General features: G+C 40.6%; 1 protein-coding gene across 1 annotated transcript in view; it reads left to right on the top strand.

Moving 5' to 3' along the window:
* Positions 1 to 15,575, top strand: part of LOC145671226 (cationic amino acid transporter 2-like) — a 1,570,353-nt gene that overhangs the window by 1,233,642 nt on the left and 321,136 nt on the right. Inside the window, exon 11 of the mRNA XM_081740116.1 lies at positions 11,775 to 11,944. Coding sequence (XP_081596242.1) covers positions 11,775 to 11,944 — 170 coding nt within the window. The remainder of the gene's footprint in view (positions 1 to 11,774; positions 11,945 to 15,575) is intronic.

The following is a 15,575-nucleotide window of genomic DNA, read 5'->3' as shown; positions in this document are numbered from 1 at the left end:
CAGGATTTAGACCAGGCTATTCTATCAACGACCAACTGCTTCGTTTATCCACTATGGTCACACATCATTATAATTCCGTCAAGCCATCATGTCTTGTACTGTTTGATCTAGAGAAAGCGTTTGACAAAGTTTGGCACTTAGCACTTATCTATAAATTAATACGGCACCGTTTCCCTCTCACATATATCCGTCTGATTTACAACTTCTTAGTGGGTCGCCTTTCCTATGTTTCTATTAACAACTGCCTATCAGACCCTATTTTTCTGCTATCCGGAGTTCCTCAAGGATCGGCTTTATCGCCACTTCTGTACATTCTCTACGTTGCTGATATGCCTCCACTACCAGATAAAGTCCATCTTTTTCAGTACGCCGATGACACTGCATTCCTTGCTTTGGGATCGACTATCCAATCAATAAACAAATCTTTGCAAACAGCTATTAACGATTTCCTCCGCTGGTGTGATAAATGGCAACTTACAATTAATGCCACGAAAACCCAGGCGATTGTATTCATTCCCTCTAAGAAAACCTCACGAGTCCGTCGAAATCCCAACCGCCTCACACTTCATGTCAACCATACACCTATACAGGCACGCTCAACAGTGACCTATCTGGGCATTACATTTGATAGACATCTAACATGGAAACCACATCTTCAAACAGTCACCGCCAAGGCTTACAATAGACTAAATATTCTAAAGAGGTTAACCGGAACAACATGGGGCTTGAAACCTACTACAGTATTAAATACCTACAAAGCTTTCCTACGACCGACTCTAACATACGGTCACACTGCTTGGATAGCTGCTGCACGCTCTTTCTACGAAAAGCTCTTAATCTTAGAAAGACATGCACTACGTATTGCATTTCGCATTAAGTTACCTAGCCCAACAGCAGAATTATACAACCGCATTGAGTTTCCATCTCTACAGTTTCATCTTGAAAAGTTACGTATCACCTACATACACAATCTTTATGAAGCACACCGTCCTCTACTTCTGACTACTATGCATCATATGGTACTCCATCCATCAGCATTTCGATATTTCCATCCACCGCTATCACTCCTGTATACTCTGTACTGCTACACACTACCTCCTGATGCACTAGACCTGGAGTTACTTGCTGACTATCAAATTCATGGCCATCTTCCGCTCATCTTTCCATCCTATGTTGCACAATAAATCCATCCACAACTAACATGGGCTCCCTCTGTCTTCTTCAATGCCTAGATTAGCCCCTTGGCGAGAAGATAACTTCATCCGTCAACAAACTTTTCCCCGTATTGTGATGTGATCATGCACCTCGCCTCATCTACCATCTTCATCTCCACAGCATATAACCTATATAATGACAACTAACTTGCATCTTATACATCATGTAATTGCTCTGCCACCCTTTCCCTGCCTGATGTTAAGGCCCGCACAGGTCCTTAAGTCTTTGATAGCTATAACAAGCTTTAATAAAGAACTCTGAGACCCTCTCAAAGTCAGGCACATCTACTGTTCTCATACTTCAGTTCCCTAAGAGAGGGCATAACCCTCTAACAAGGTTCTAGCCGGAACGGCTAGTCACTTACCAAAAAAAAACCTTTTAACATACTTTTCCAGAGGTTTGCCTCTGAAGCGCCACCTATTTAGAACGGTGACGATTTTTGAAAAACCTTTCTACTCCTACTCCTGGGCTTTTCCCCGCGTTTTTACAGGACACTGTTCATCAGACTTATCTCAGCCAAGGGTGTACAGTGTCACTGCATCAATAGGGGAGCTGTCTAACCTGGACTACTATCCAAACGGGTAGTCCGACCTTGTTATCATATCATTACTCTTCATCTCATCATATACGTACACACTATCGTATTGCTTTTGTTATCTGGGCATTGTCCCACCGGATAGACCTCAATATGGCGGATCATGGCACGAAACCTGGAAAACGAACTATTGGTCGACATCAAAATCTACCTTCTGTGGTTGATGGACCTTCCGTTTGTCCCACCAAGGTGGGGCAACGGAAGGGGCCGTCAAAATCACAACCCAGCTCTTCAGGCTCCCGCCAACGCCGAGATTCTCAGACTTCTGGAGCATTTATCGAGTCTTCCACCTCAGTTCGATCCAGGTCGCCTCAATCCAAGCCAAGTTACGCTGCCCGTGTACAGGATTCACCACCAAAGAAAGAAAAAGCAACATACTGAGCATTCTGATACTGATCCTATGGATACAGGCGCTCCAACAGTTTCTGCTTCTTCACCTGTTCAGACATCATTTTCTATCCTCCTCCGGAATTACGATACTAAGTTCTCCAATGAGAAATTCGTTACTCTTCAGCTGCGAAAATATCTTCCACGTGCTTCCATCAAGGAAATTGTGCTCACCAGAAATGGATACATTCTAAAAACAACAGATCCTGAACTCTACAAGACTATCCGCAACAAAGTCCCTATAGATATATTTGGGGCACAAGCAGAGATCACCCATCTCACACCTTCAACGCGCAAGCAACCCCCTCCACCTCGGAGGCCAGCTCTTCTCTCTGTTGTTATCCGTGGCGTAGACCCGTCTTACACAGACGAGGAAGTTCTTGAAGAACTAAAATTTGAAGGATACACCATCTCTAAGGCACTTAGAATCTGAAACGACCGTTGGCCCACCTTCATGGTTCGCATTCTTACACCCCATCAAGATACAATAGATGATTTCCTTGCTCATGGGGCTCTCATCTACAATCGCAAACACAGAGTCGAACCCTCACGTTCAATGGCACCGCTTCCAGTTCGCTGCGAACGATGTCAGGCCTACAATACTCATATTACAACTGAGTGCAAAAATGAGTTCAAATGTGGTTACTGCGCAGGACCACACTCTACCAGATTATGCACAAATTTACATCAGCCAACACAATGTTCTACCTGTCCTGACAGCCATCCTACCTACAGTTATAAATGTAAAGCAAAACCGGAACCGACGCCGCAGCACCCTGAATTGGTCGTACCGCTACGTACAACATCCAATGTTCCCACCAACCCGCCCACAGTCGACACTCCAGTCACAGTAACTCAAATCCTTACCTTTCTTACTCTTGCACTGCAAAACATCCTCCCTTTTATACGGCCACACATCTTGCAGCAAATCACCCTTGCAGCCAAAGCAACCTTTCATATTCATTTCACGGCAACATATTCTGGGAACACAGTCCACTTTCATGCATCTCCAACAAATCAAACCGGTTAATTTCTACTTCATCATGGCCCTAAACTTTCTCTTTTTAAACATCCGATCGTTTTCGAAAAACAAACTCCTGTTTGAAGCCCTGCTCCTCGAGGAGCATATTACAGTTTTTCTACTCAATGAAACTTTCCTCACAAAATCAACTCCATGTCGCTTACCAGGCTATACCATCTTACGCGCAGACAATGTCCTGCCAGCACAGCGAGCTAATGGAGGAGTAGCAGTTGGTTTCTCTCCCAATTTACCTTATCGCCAACACAATTGTTCGATTACGGCTTTACCGGAACACATCATTGTCACTGTGTATTTTAAATCTCTTATCATCACCCTAGCTACAATCTACATCCGGCCTGGCCATCCTCTCCCATTACAACTTGTACAACATATTTCCAACACCTATCGGCACTATATTATCATGGCAGATTTTAATATGCACAGTCGTTCCCAACACGATCGTACTAACTTTGAAGCTTTCATCACCACAAACACCACTGGCATCATCCATCATCTGCCCAAACCTACGCGCCCAGAGTCTAACACAACACCAGACATCGTTATCACATCTAGCAATCTCCTAACTCATATCTCCATTGCAGTACTTGATACTCTAGGTAGTGATCATGCTCCAATTAAACTAACCATAAATCTCAACTCTTCTGCATCCCCTCGCTTGCAAATGCCTTCCCGGAGCTCCTATCGTTTTGACAAAGCTAACTGGGTCTCTTATCGGTCTTACCTTACTCACCACTCCGAGCACCTTTCATCCCCCACTACGGAAGACGATCTCTACACCACTGTCAATACGCTCACACATACTATACAGGAAGCGAGCACTCTTTATATACCTACCAGTAAAAATATCCTCTATCAACGTCGCTTGGCCCCACATTATCTCGCCATGATCTCACGTTCTCGCCAACTTTATCGAGACTACATTTGTACTAGAAATCCTGAAGCTTTACGCCATCATCAGCAGCTACAGAGAACTGTGCACAACTACATTCAAGCCTATAAACTTCGATGTTGGGTTAAAACCTATAATAATCTCTCTACCACCAGCCACCCTACCAAATACTGGAAAAAGTTTAATGCTTTATGCGAAAAGCTTACAAAAACTCCATACCCCATTCTGATCGGCAACTCCGCTGCTCACACTGATACGGAGAAAGCAAATGCATTCGCAGATCATCTGCAGAGCATCTTCACGCCTCCACCACCTGTGAATACACCCCATATTGCTGATAGAGCCGACACTTCTCCACTTTTGCAACCTAAACATCTACATAAACTCTCTATGATTCAACCTGTCACAGCACCTATCACTGTACAAGAGATCACCTATACCATCAAATATAAACGAAACACAGTGCCTGGCCTTGATAACGTAACTTATCGCCTAATCAGGGAGTGTCCACCTACACTACTCATCCTTATCGCCAATATCTTCACGTTCACACTACGTACAGGTTACTTCCCTCTGTCCTGGAAAACATCAAAGACACTTATGTTCCCAAAACCACGTAAGCCTCCTCAAGAGATCTCTTCGTACAGACCGATCCAGCTCACAAGCACATTCAGTAAAATCCTCGAACGCATCCTCGTTAAACGTCTTCATATTTATCTAAATAGCAGAAACGTCATACCTCTCACTCAAGCTGGTTTTCGCCCTTCTTTCTTGATAAACGATCAACTTTTACGACTCACAAGCCTTATCACTACACACTATAACGGAGTGAAACCATCATGTCTGGTGTTATTCGATCTCGAGAAAGCTTTCGATAAGGTGTGGCATCTCGGAATAATTCGCAAACTGTTCAGGCTCCAACTTCCTATAGCATACATAAGGCTTATCTTTAACTTTCTCTCTGGGCGTCTCACTTATGTTGCCATAAACGAACATCTGTCTCAGCCGATCTTCTTACTCTCAGGAGTTCCACAAGGATCCACACTTTCACCTCTACTATACATTATGTTCGTTGCTGACATGCCACGTCTCCCACATAAAGTCTATTCTTTCCAGTATGCAGATTACACCGCATTTCTTGCTCTAGGAACATCTATCCAGCATATCAACGTCTTACAAACAGCCATCACTGACTTCTGCCTTTGGTGTCGATATTGGAAACTTACCATAAATGCTACTAAAACTCTTCCTCCTCTTTATTCCTCTTTATTCCGCCATCCTCTTTATTCCGCGAATGAAAACTACCCAAGTCCGCCGAAATCCACGTTGCCTTTCTCTCTATGTGGACGACGTTCCATTGCTAGCTACTAACACAGTCACCTACTTAGGCATCACGTATGACAAACATCTTACCTGGACGCACCACCTTAAAACAATCTTAACTAAAGCTTGCAATCGCCTGAATTTGCTTAAACGTCTCGCAGGAACGACATGGTGTCTACAAGCCCATACAGTCTTAAGCACTTATAAAGTCTTTCTCCGCCCTACTCTAACATATGGTTTCACAGCTTGGATTGCCGCATCAGAAAAATTCTATAACAAACTTCTTATCCTTGAACGCCACGCCTTCCGCCTATCTTATCGTATCAAATTACCAAGCCCAACACAGGAACTCTATCAGCGCATTACTTTTCCTGCCTTGCAGTACTACCTCGAAACTCTTCGACTGTCCTACATATGTCGACGTTTTCAAACCCAACATCCTTTACTTTTCGAGACTATGCACTACATAGCACTACATCCCACACCTACCCGGTATTTTCACACTCCCTTATCTCTTCTGTTTACATTATATTATTACACGCTTCCTCCCGATGACCCCACCCTGTTCTTGCTAAATGATTACGTCACTCATGCTGATTTACCACTCATTTTTCTATCATTTCACGCACACTAAATTCCTCATACTAACCTGGGTCCATTGCGTCTCTCATCATAGCCTAGAGTCCCCCTAGGCAAGAAGATAACTACATCTGTCTGCTAATATTTTCCTATGTGTTGTCCTGTGCTTGCACCTCGTCTCATCACTCACCACCATTAATCATTATGCTATAATACCACGAACAATCACCTTATGTTTTCCTCACATTTATATATCCCGTATTGTTTATATAATGTTTCTCATTTATTGTTATTATTCTTTTCATATTTCTACTTTGATGTTCATAACAGCTATATATGTTATTCTCTTGTGTATATATATTTATGTGTTCCTTTAACCTAATGTTAAGGAGCGAAAAGTTCCTTAAATCTCTTACTACTATGAATAAAGTCTCTTACATCACTTAGACCAACCACAAACCTTATACTCCTCTGTCTCTTAACATCATTTCCCTAAAAGAGGGCGTAACTTTCTCAGAGGTCGCTAGCTTTTGCTAGCAATGTAAAAAAAAGGCCTTTTAAAACATCACTTCCGATCGATTAAGTAATCGATCGATCAGCCGTGACGTACCAGACGTCAAAACAGCTGCTTTTTTAAAAAAATACCTTCCTGCTCCTCATCCTCGGCTTTCTTTCCTCGTCATTCTGTCGAGTTCCGTTCTTCAGACTAATCCAGCCAAGGGCGAACGGTACTACAGGTCTGACTGGAGGCTAGCTGCACCTGGACTACTATCCAAACGGGTAGTCTTACCTTTCATCAAACATCACGTTTCATCAAGCCATTAGCAGACATTGACATACACACTTTGGGCAGTGGTCCACGGACAGCTTTTCCATGGCGGACCCGCGCAGTGTCTCTGGTTACAAAGGGAAAGGTACACATGCAAGTCTCCCTCAACTGGTAACCAGCCCATCGGAGAATAGCACGAAAGTGCGACCAGGGATGGACCAATCATCGGCCAGCTCCAGCAAAATTAAGGGTCACAAACTCCATGATTCTGCAGAGTCCATTGCCTCAGTCGTTTCTAACGCTTCCATCCGCTCCAGATCGCCTCCAGCGTCCGACAAGAACACCACCTATGCCGACAGAGTACAGCACTCTCCACCGTCCAAGAAGCATCACCTGGATTCCACCACGGCTTCCGAATCTCACCAGATGGATGTAGGAACCTCCAAACCTGATGATCTCTCAAGTCCAATTCACTCTATGCTGCTTACCAACTTTGATCCGAAGTTCAGCAATGATAAGATGGTAGCGATCCCGTTGCGCAAATATCTGCCACGTGCTACGATCTCACAAATAGTGCACACCAGGACTGGAATAATCCTCAAGACTTCTGATTCTACACTCTTCAGCACCATCAAGAACAAAGTGCCAATTGACATCTTTGGGAAGAACGCCCAGCTTCAGTCTCTTACCTCTTCAAGAAGCAAGCAACCTCCACCACCAAGACGTCCACCGATGCTCTCCGTCGTCATCCGTGGGGTTGATCCTTCCTATAAAGATGAAGAAATTCAAGATGAGCTCAAGTATGAAGGACACACTATCCACAAGGTACTAAGGATTCGAAACGATCGAGGGCCTACATATATGGTTCGAGTACTTACTCCGCATCAAGCCACCATCGATGAGCTGTTAGAACACGGTGCCTCTATCTACAACCACATCCATCGAGTAGAGCCTTCTAGATCTTCAGCTCCTATGCCGATTCGATGCGAACGTTGCCAGATCTATAACTCTCATCTCACCAGTGATTGTAAGAATCCAATTAAATGTGGTTACTGTGCTGGCCATCATAACACTCGCACTTGCACCAATCTCCAACAGCCGCCGCAATGCGCCACCTGTAACGAACAACACCCGACGTATAGCTAGCTATAAGTGCAAGGCAAAACCAGCTCAAGAACATCCTGAACTCATAGTTCCTTTGCGACCTCCGGCACAGGCTCCTGACACCTCATCCGCTTGAATCACCAGTTACCCTTGATCAACTTCTGACTTTCATAACACTATCGCTACAGAACATACATCCATTCATCCGACCACACATACTACAACAAATCATCCACGCAGCCAAAACGACGTTTCATATCACCTTCACTGCTACGTACTCTGGCAACACCGTTCACTTTCATAAATCACAAAATATATCGAACCCATAACCTCATCATGGCTTTGGTTTTTCTGTTTCTAAACATTCGTTCTTTGCCGATAAACAAACTTCTATTTGAACAACTTCTTCTTGAAGAACACGTAACGGCTTTCTTACTAAATGAAACCTTTTTAACGCAGTCTCGCTGTTGTCGCATCCCGCGCTATACGATGCCTCATGCCGAAAATCTCTCGCCGGCTCTTCGTGCCAACGGGGGCGTTGCCATTGGATTTTTTCCCAACTTACCATATCGTCAATATCACTATCTCACGGCACCTTTGCCGGAGTATTTGTTTACCACAATTTACTTTGAAAACGTAATCATTACCCTAGCCACTATCTATATACGACCAGGTCATCCACTTCCGTATCAATTTATACAATATATATCAAATACTTACAAAACATACCTTATCATGGCAGACTTCAATATGCACAGCCGCACACTTCAAGACAAAACTACCTTTCACAATTTCATCACGACCAACACTACAGGTATCGTACTAGATCTGCCGAAAGCCACTCGCCCAATTTCGAATACAACACCGGACATTGTCATTGCATCTTCTAATATCAACTCACATTGTACAGTTGAAATTCTAGATACTCTAGGCAGTGATCATGCTCCAATTAAAGTCATTTACAACCCATTCGTAGTCCGTAACTCTCATTCTCTTGTACCGCTTCGTACTAGCTTTAGGTACGACAAAGCTAACTGGGAAGAGTACCGTAATCACATTACTCAACGCACCATTCATCTTACTGAGCCCACCTCTGAAGAGACCTTATACACCACTATTGACACTATTACAACTACCATACAAGAAGCCAGCTCGTTATATATACCCACTACTACAGCTAAGCCATATCATCCTACCCTACCAGCCCAATACGTTGATTCGTCGTTCACGACAGTTTTATAGAGAATTTCTACGGACCCGAAATCCAGACGCACTGAGACACCACCGGCAACTCCAAAGCACGGTCAAAAATTATATCAAAGCCTATAAACTACGATGTTGGGTGAAAACATGTAACTCTCTTTCCGACGTATCACACCCTAGTAAATATTGGACTCGCTTCAATGCGTTATGTGGCAAATTCTCCAAAACTTCGTATCCAGTCTTAACCGCCAACAATGCTCTCTCGACAGACAAAGACAAAGCTGACGCCTTTGCTGACCACTTACAACAGACTTTCACTCCAACTACGCTAGGTCACGCTGCAGATACTCTCAACCTATCATCACCTCTCCTTCAACCGAACCTTCACCATGTCTTATCACAAAATGCACCTATCCTAGCCCCTATCACCGTACAGGACATAACTTCCGTCATTCAAAATAAACGCAACACAGCTCCCGGCTTTGACACTATCACTTACCGCCATATTAAAGAATGTCCTATACCGTTACTAGTATTACTAGCTACTATCTATACCTTTATCTTACGCACTGGATACTATCTTTGCCCTGGAAAAAATCCAAAACGTTAATGTTTCCAAAGCCTAACAAGTCTCCTCAGGATATTACCTCATATCGACCTATACAACTGATCTCTGCACTTAGTAAGATCTTGGAACGTATTCTAGTCAAACGCTTACATGCTTATCTGAACGACCACAATATCATCCCTTTCACACAAGCTGGCTTTAGACCATCCTTCTCCAACTTCTCCGACACACAACTCTTATCACAGAATACTACAATTCAAACCAACCTTCTTGTTTAATCCTCTTTGATTTAGAAAAAGCTTTTGATAAAGTGTGGCATACTGGACTTATCTATAAGCTACTACAACTTCGATTGCCCATAGTATACATTCGACTCATCTATAATTTCATTACTAATCGACTGGCATACATTTCAATTCATGACTGTTTATCTCATCCAATTTTTCTTCTTTCCGGTGTACCACAGGGCTCAGCTTTGTCACCCTTATTGTACCTTCTTTATGTCTCAGATATGCCTCGACTGCCCGAACGTACTCATTTATTTCAGTACGCCGACGATACGGCATTCCTCACTCTTGCTACCACTATCCAACAGATCAGCCTTTTCCTCCAAACCGCAATAGATCGCTTTACATCCTGGTGTACTAGGTGGAGACTTACCATTAATGCGGCCAAAACCAAAGCCATAGTTTTTTTTTTTACCACGTGGACGCTACTTTAGATTTCATCGAAATCAACGACTGCTCACGTTACACGTTGATCACGTTCCTATCAAACCACGTCGCACAGTTACCTATCTAGGTATAACATACGACAGACACCTAACTTGGACTAAACACCTGGAACATGTCACCCTTAAAGCTTACAATCGGCTGAATTTGTTAAAGCGCTTGACAGGTACTACCTGGGGACTTCGACCGAACACCATTCTAAATACTTATAAAGTGTTCCTACTCCCAGTATTAACATATGGCTTTACCGCCTGGGTAGCCGCTTCACCTAAATTCTATAATAAGCTACTAATCCTTGAACGCCACGCTTTTCGCATCGCCTTCCGCATCCGATTACCCAGCCCAACTCAGGATTTATACCGCCTTATTTCATTCCCAACTTTACAATATCACATCGAGAAATTTCGCCTTACCTATATCAGTAAACGCCTACACAGTCAGCATCCCTTACTTCAAAACGCAATGCATCATCTCGCACTCCACCCCACACCACACAGACATCTTCATCCTCCATTATCGCTACTGTTCACCCTATACCATTATACTTTACCGCCCGGAGATCCCTTATTATTAGTCATTGGAGATTACATTCTTCATGAACATCTTCCTTTCATCCATCCATCTTTTCCTGCACAGTAATTCCTTTTCTGTCTAACTTGGGGTCCCTTCCTCTCTCATTATCGCCTAGAGCTGCCCCTAGGAAGAAGATAACTTCATTTGTCTAACTAACAGAACCTATGTGTTGTCCTGTGTAATGCATCTCGCTTAATCCCTCATCTCCATTTTTACATGTTACATTTTAACAATTACCATGCCTTAACTTTCTCATCATAGTGGCTGCCGTTTTCTCCATGTTTCAACATCATTTGTTATTTCGTTATTTTCGCGATTATGAAGTTATATTATTATATTAATATGTTACATTGTTTACTGTGTATAAATATAAATAGGTTTTATGTGTAAATATAGATATATTTCTTCTTCTTTCCTTCCACACCTCATGTTAAGGAACGAAGTTCCTTAAGTCCGACCTTTTAGAAGATTATGAAATCGATAGGATAATGGAATAAAATAAAATCTCTTAGCTCACCAATCTCTTTCCCATAGCTCTCCTTTCTTCCTTCCCACCACGCACCTCAAAGAGGGCGTAACCCTCTTATAGGTAGCTAGTCACTACGACTAGCAATTAAAAAAAGCCCTTTTAATACTTAGACCAACCACCGACCTAGATATTAAAGTATTTAATCAATAAGTACGAACAATTTCGAGGATAAAAGCGATTTGAAAATTTGCTCGCACGCTATTATCTGTTTTTAAAAATGCTGAAATATACCCAAAATCATATATTTTTGGTCGTTTTTTCTTTCAGATATGAAAACAACGAAATTCTTGACAGCAATTATGAGCTCCCTCCTGAAGTAATAAAACGAAATACATATAATTGGATGCATTTTGTAAAACAGCTTCTAAACTTAGCTATGACGAATAAACCAACTAATTTCTCTTCAGCTGCATCAAAGTGGAGTATCATTTTTTTCAGTAAGCATTATTATTATCTTCTTTGTTTTTTGTTTCGTACAACATTCGTTGAATACTTTTAGATTTGAACAACTTAGATTTAGTTTTCTTAGATTAGGAATATATCGTACAAATTATTGAAGTAAATATTACGTTTGATAATTTCGTATTTCTTATAGTATGATTCTTATTTCAGAAGTATCCCTAAGCTAAAAAAAAATTGCGCGCATACTGTAACTCACGATTTTTCGCATTTATTCCATTTTCCTTATGTTTATGGGTAAAATTCAGTTATTAGTAACTGGTTATAATAGGAAGCTATCCATCTAAAGAGATATTTTAAAAAAATATAATAAAATAATAAAAATATAAGAAAAAAGCAAAATTACACTCGGTTTTTTGCGTACTGTCAATCATGCAATCGAGGGATTTTTGCAGTAGCACAGCACGATTGCGAAGGGAGATTCACAATAAGCAGTGAACGAGTTGTGGGAAGGAACTGGAAAGTGGAGTAAAATATTGAATTTATTGGTCTAAACCTAGTGTCTAGATTGTCTCCCAAATATAAATTAGCGTCTGTAACCAAGATGTACGAAAATATAGAAACAAACAGGAAAACTCTTATCTTAAGGTTGGAAGTGATATGAGCATTATTTGTTAAGTAAAAGGGAGCGACCAAAAAGCAGTCTCTGTGGTTACGTGTAGAGTGGTGGACTAGTAGTTCTTATACTATTTTGACACCAGATAAAATCCCATCCCATCCCATTTTTTTACAAAACATTATAGGAAGTTTACAATTTTCATGTTAATAAGAACCGAAACAATATAATAAGGAAATAACTTATTGATAGCATCCTTTAATCGACGTATTTATTCAGGGTTAGAACAGTATTGGCAACAACGGTTGTTTTGAGTTTATGTTGTTGTATAGCTTCTTCTCTCATCCTCTTTTTTTTTTTTTTTGGAAACCGTGGGACGTAAAACTCAAAATTTCATTTCATTTCATTTTTCATTTCTTTTTTTGGAAAAAGAGCAATTTTGTCTCCAATAAAATGCGAAAGATATATACAGACACAGACATCCTAGTACTAAACGTGATTTATAGTGATGAAATGGACAAATTTGCCGTTATTAAGAGAGCTATAGCTAATTATTGGAAGTTGTTTTTTTCTTTAGCTTTTCAACGTGTTGAAAATATACTTTCTTTATAAGACTATACTTTATAAGGCAAGATGTGCGATCATACCTACAAATTTAGCTAGGGAGTGAAAAATGACTTTTTACACAAATATTTTACCGGTTTAGGTGCGTGAATCACCAATAGACCATGATCTCGTTTATCCGACCTTCGTTTATTCCACACACCGTATTATCCGACGTATCATTGCAGATAAAAATAGCATCAATTGGCAAGGGGAACTGCAGGTTGTGGTCTTAGATTCTTGATGCTCTGGACTCTATCGCTTAGCACACCGGTCTACACCATGACTGATATTTCTATCATTCAGTGCCGGCATGTATCCATGTTCTCTTTTCGCAGAGGTCCCAACACGAATCCTTGTAAGCACGCAATTCTAATATTTTAAAAATATTAATAATAATAATAATGCAACACTTGCGTATTTCTCTTAAACTTTTCTCCCTTTTCTCTTATGAACCAGTTTACTTTGAACAAACTCCTTTGTAGCACAATCAACATCAAAAATATTTTCGAGAGAAATGTAACTTAGAGAAACTGTCTTCTACGTATATCACATAACAAAAATAGCAAAAAGGCAATGACTGTATCGTTCTAATACATTAAAGTTATAAACAGAACGGAAACGAAATTTTAATCCTATTTACAAGTGTTCTTTAATTCCACCTGGGATCAACGGTATTACGGTATGTTCTTAGAGCTATAACAAGACAACACATTGCCCAAAGTTCGGACACTGACTCAAAGTAATCTGGTATGAAAGAAGCTGAAAAGGATAAAAGCAGGTTTATTAAAATTTGCTTGAGTTTCAGAGGTTGACAGCCCCCAGGACATCACGCTGAATACGTCCCTGATTCAGTGCTATGCAATTATTTGTCACAAAATATGATTATTAGCTGCGTAATGTGTAAAATTTTATTATAGTTTGACTTTTCATAGGTTTTTTCTTAATATATCCATATTATCCGGCGTTTTACCTGCCTGCTTATGTCGGATAAGCTAAACTCTACTGTATTTCCAAAGATAGTATATACATGAATTGGATCATCCTAAAACAGACAGTATTATAAAATGCTTACAGTAAAAGGCTAGAATAAAAAAGCATAAATATTATTTTGGTAGCGTGAGAACAAATTAAAAACAATTCAATATTTTCCTAAGTTTCAGATTACCATCTTGTTTGTCGATGTGTAATCCTTTTTAAACATAGTGTCATACCATTCATATATATTCCTATGGAAATCGAAAGAAAAACTCCCATGTGTCTCTTGTGGCAAAGCGGCTTAAGTGGAAGATCCGAAATCTGATTCCCACGTTAAGGTATAAACTAGAAATCGGCACATGAAAGGGGTGGTAAATAAACCAAACTAAATAAATCAATCACTTAAAGAACGCATACAACATTAGGAAGATATCAAGGACATTTTATTTAAAAGAGGTTGAAGCGACAGAAATATTCATCTTACATGAGTCACTTTGAAAGGAAAAAATGAAAATTAAAATTCCAGGTTTAGTCAGCAGTCTCCGGCTAAAGTTGCCTTGTCATGAAGGTACTGAAATATCAGAAAAGACAGTAATCGATGGGATAAATTAGGGAAGGGTTTTATACTTCAAACCATAGAGAGTATACATAATCGTTTAAGGAGTTATATTGAAGTGCATATGGTTGCTGAACCTTCAAAAAGTTCTGTGTGCAATTTTGGCTCAAAGTATGATTTTTATAGATGTAGGTGCAGTTTGGTATTGAGCATATACTTCCAACCGTTATGTGATATCGTTCATTTAAGGGTTTGTTACGTCATAAAACTAACCCCGCTTTATAATGCTGCAGTCAAACTGCTTCTATTATTCTCTACGATTGGTAAAGACACATAATTGATTTTATGTTAGAAGGTAACAATAATGCGCGTCCAGCAGTTGCACATATCCGAGTTTCTTCCTGCTGCCTAACAAACAATGCAGCCGTTTTTCTGATCTCATTTAAAATTTTAAATTTTACAGATAGCAGATTTTCTAAATTTACAAAGACTATATGTAGGTGTGTATTGAAGTGAACATTAGAACACCATGTCTGTTGGTCACTGATGGATGCTTACGGACATGTTTGCACATTTCACAGCGTTCAACATTGTAATGGTTCGCAGTGGTGATTAACATCGACGGAAAAAGATATTTTGAATTACCGCACCATTGATCACCATAGCAGCAACAGAATCTTTTACGGTTGGAAATGATTATTTCTACACTAACATTGGTTACCCGATTCGTTGGGTTATTTTTTTTAAAAAGGAAAAAAAACTTTAGTTCATAACTCTTATAACAATTGATTGGTGGTCAAGGGCTGTTGCGATCACAGGGAGAGAGAGAGAGAGACAGACAGACAGAGAGAAATAACTTAAGGATAGGTTAGGATTAGATTCCTGGGCTTTCAGCATCTAAGGCCATTTAGCCCTT

Source organism: Thermobia domestica, chromosome 15, assembly GCF_964235325.1.
Source record: "Thermobia domestica chromosome 15, izTheDome1.hap1.1, whole genome shotgun sequence".
Lineage (NCBI taxonomy): Eukaryota > Metazoa > Arthropoda > Insecta > Zygentoma > Lepismatidae > Thermobia > Thermobia domestica.
This window is presented reverse-complemented; position numbering and strand designations above follow the sequence as displayed.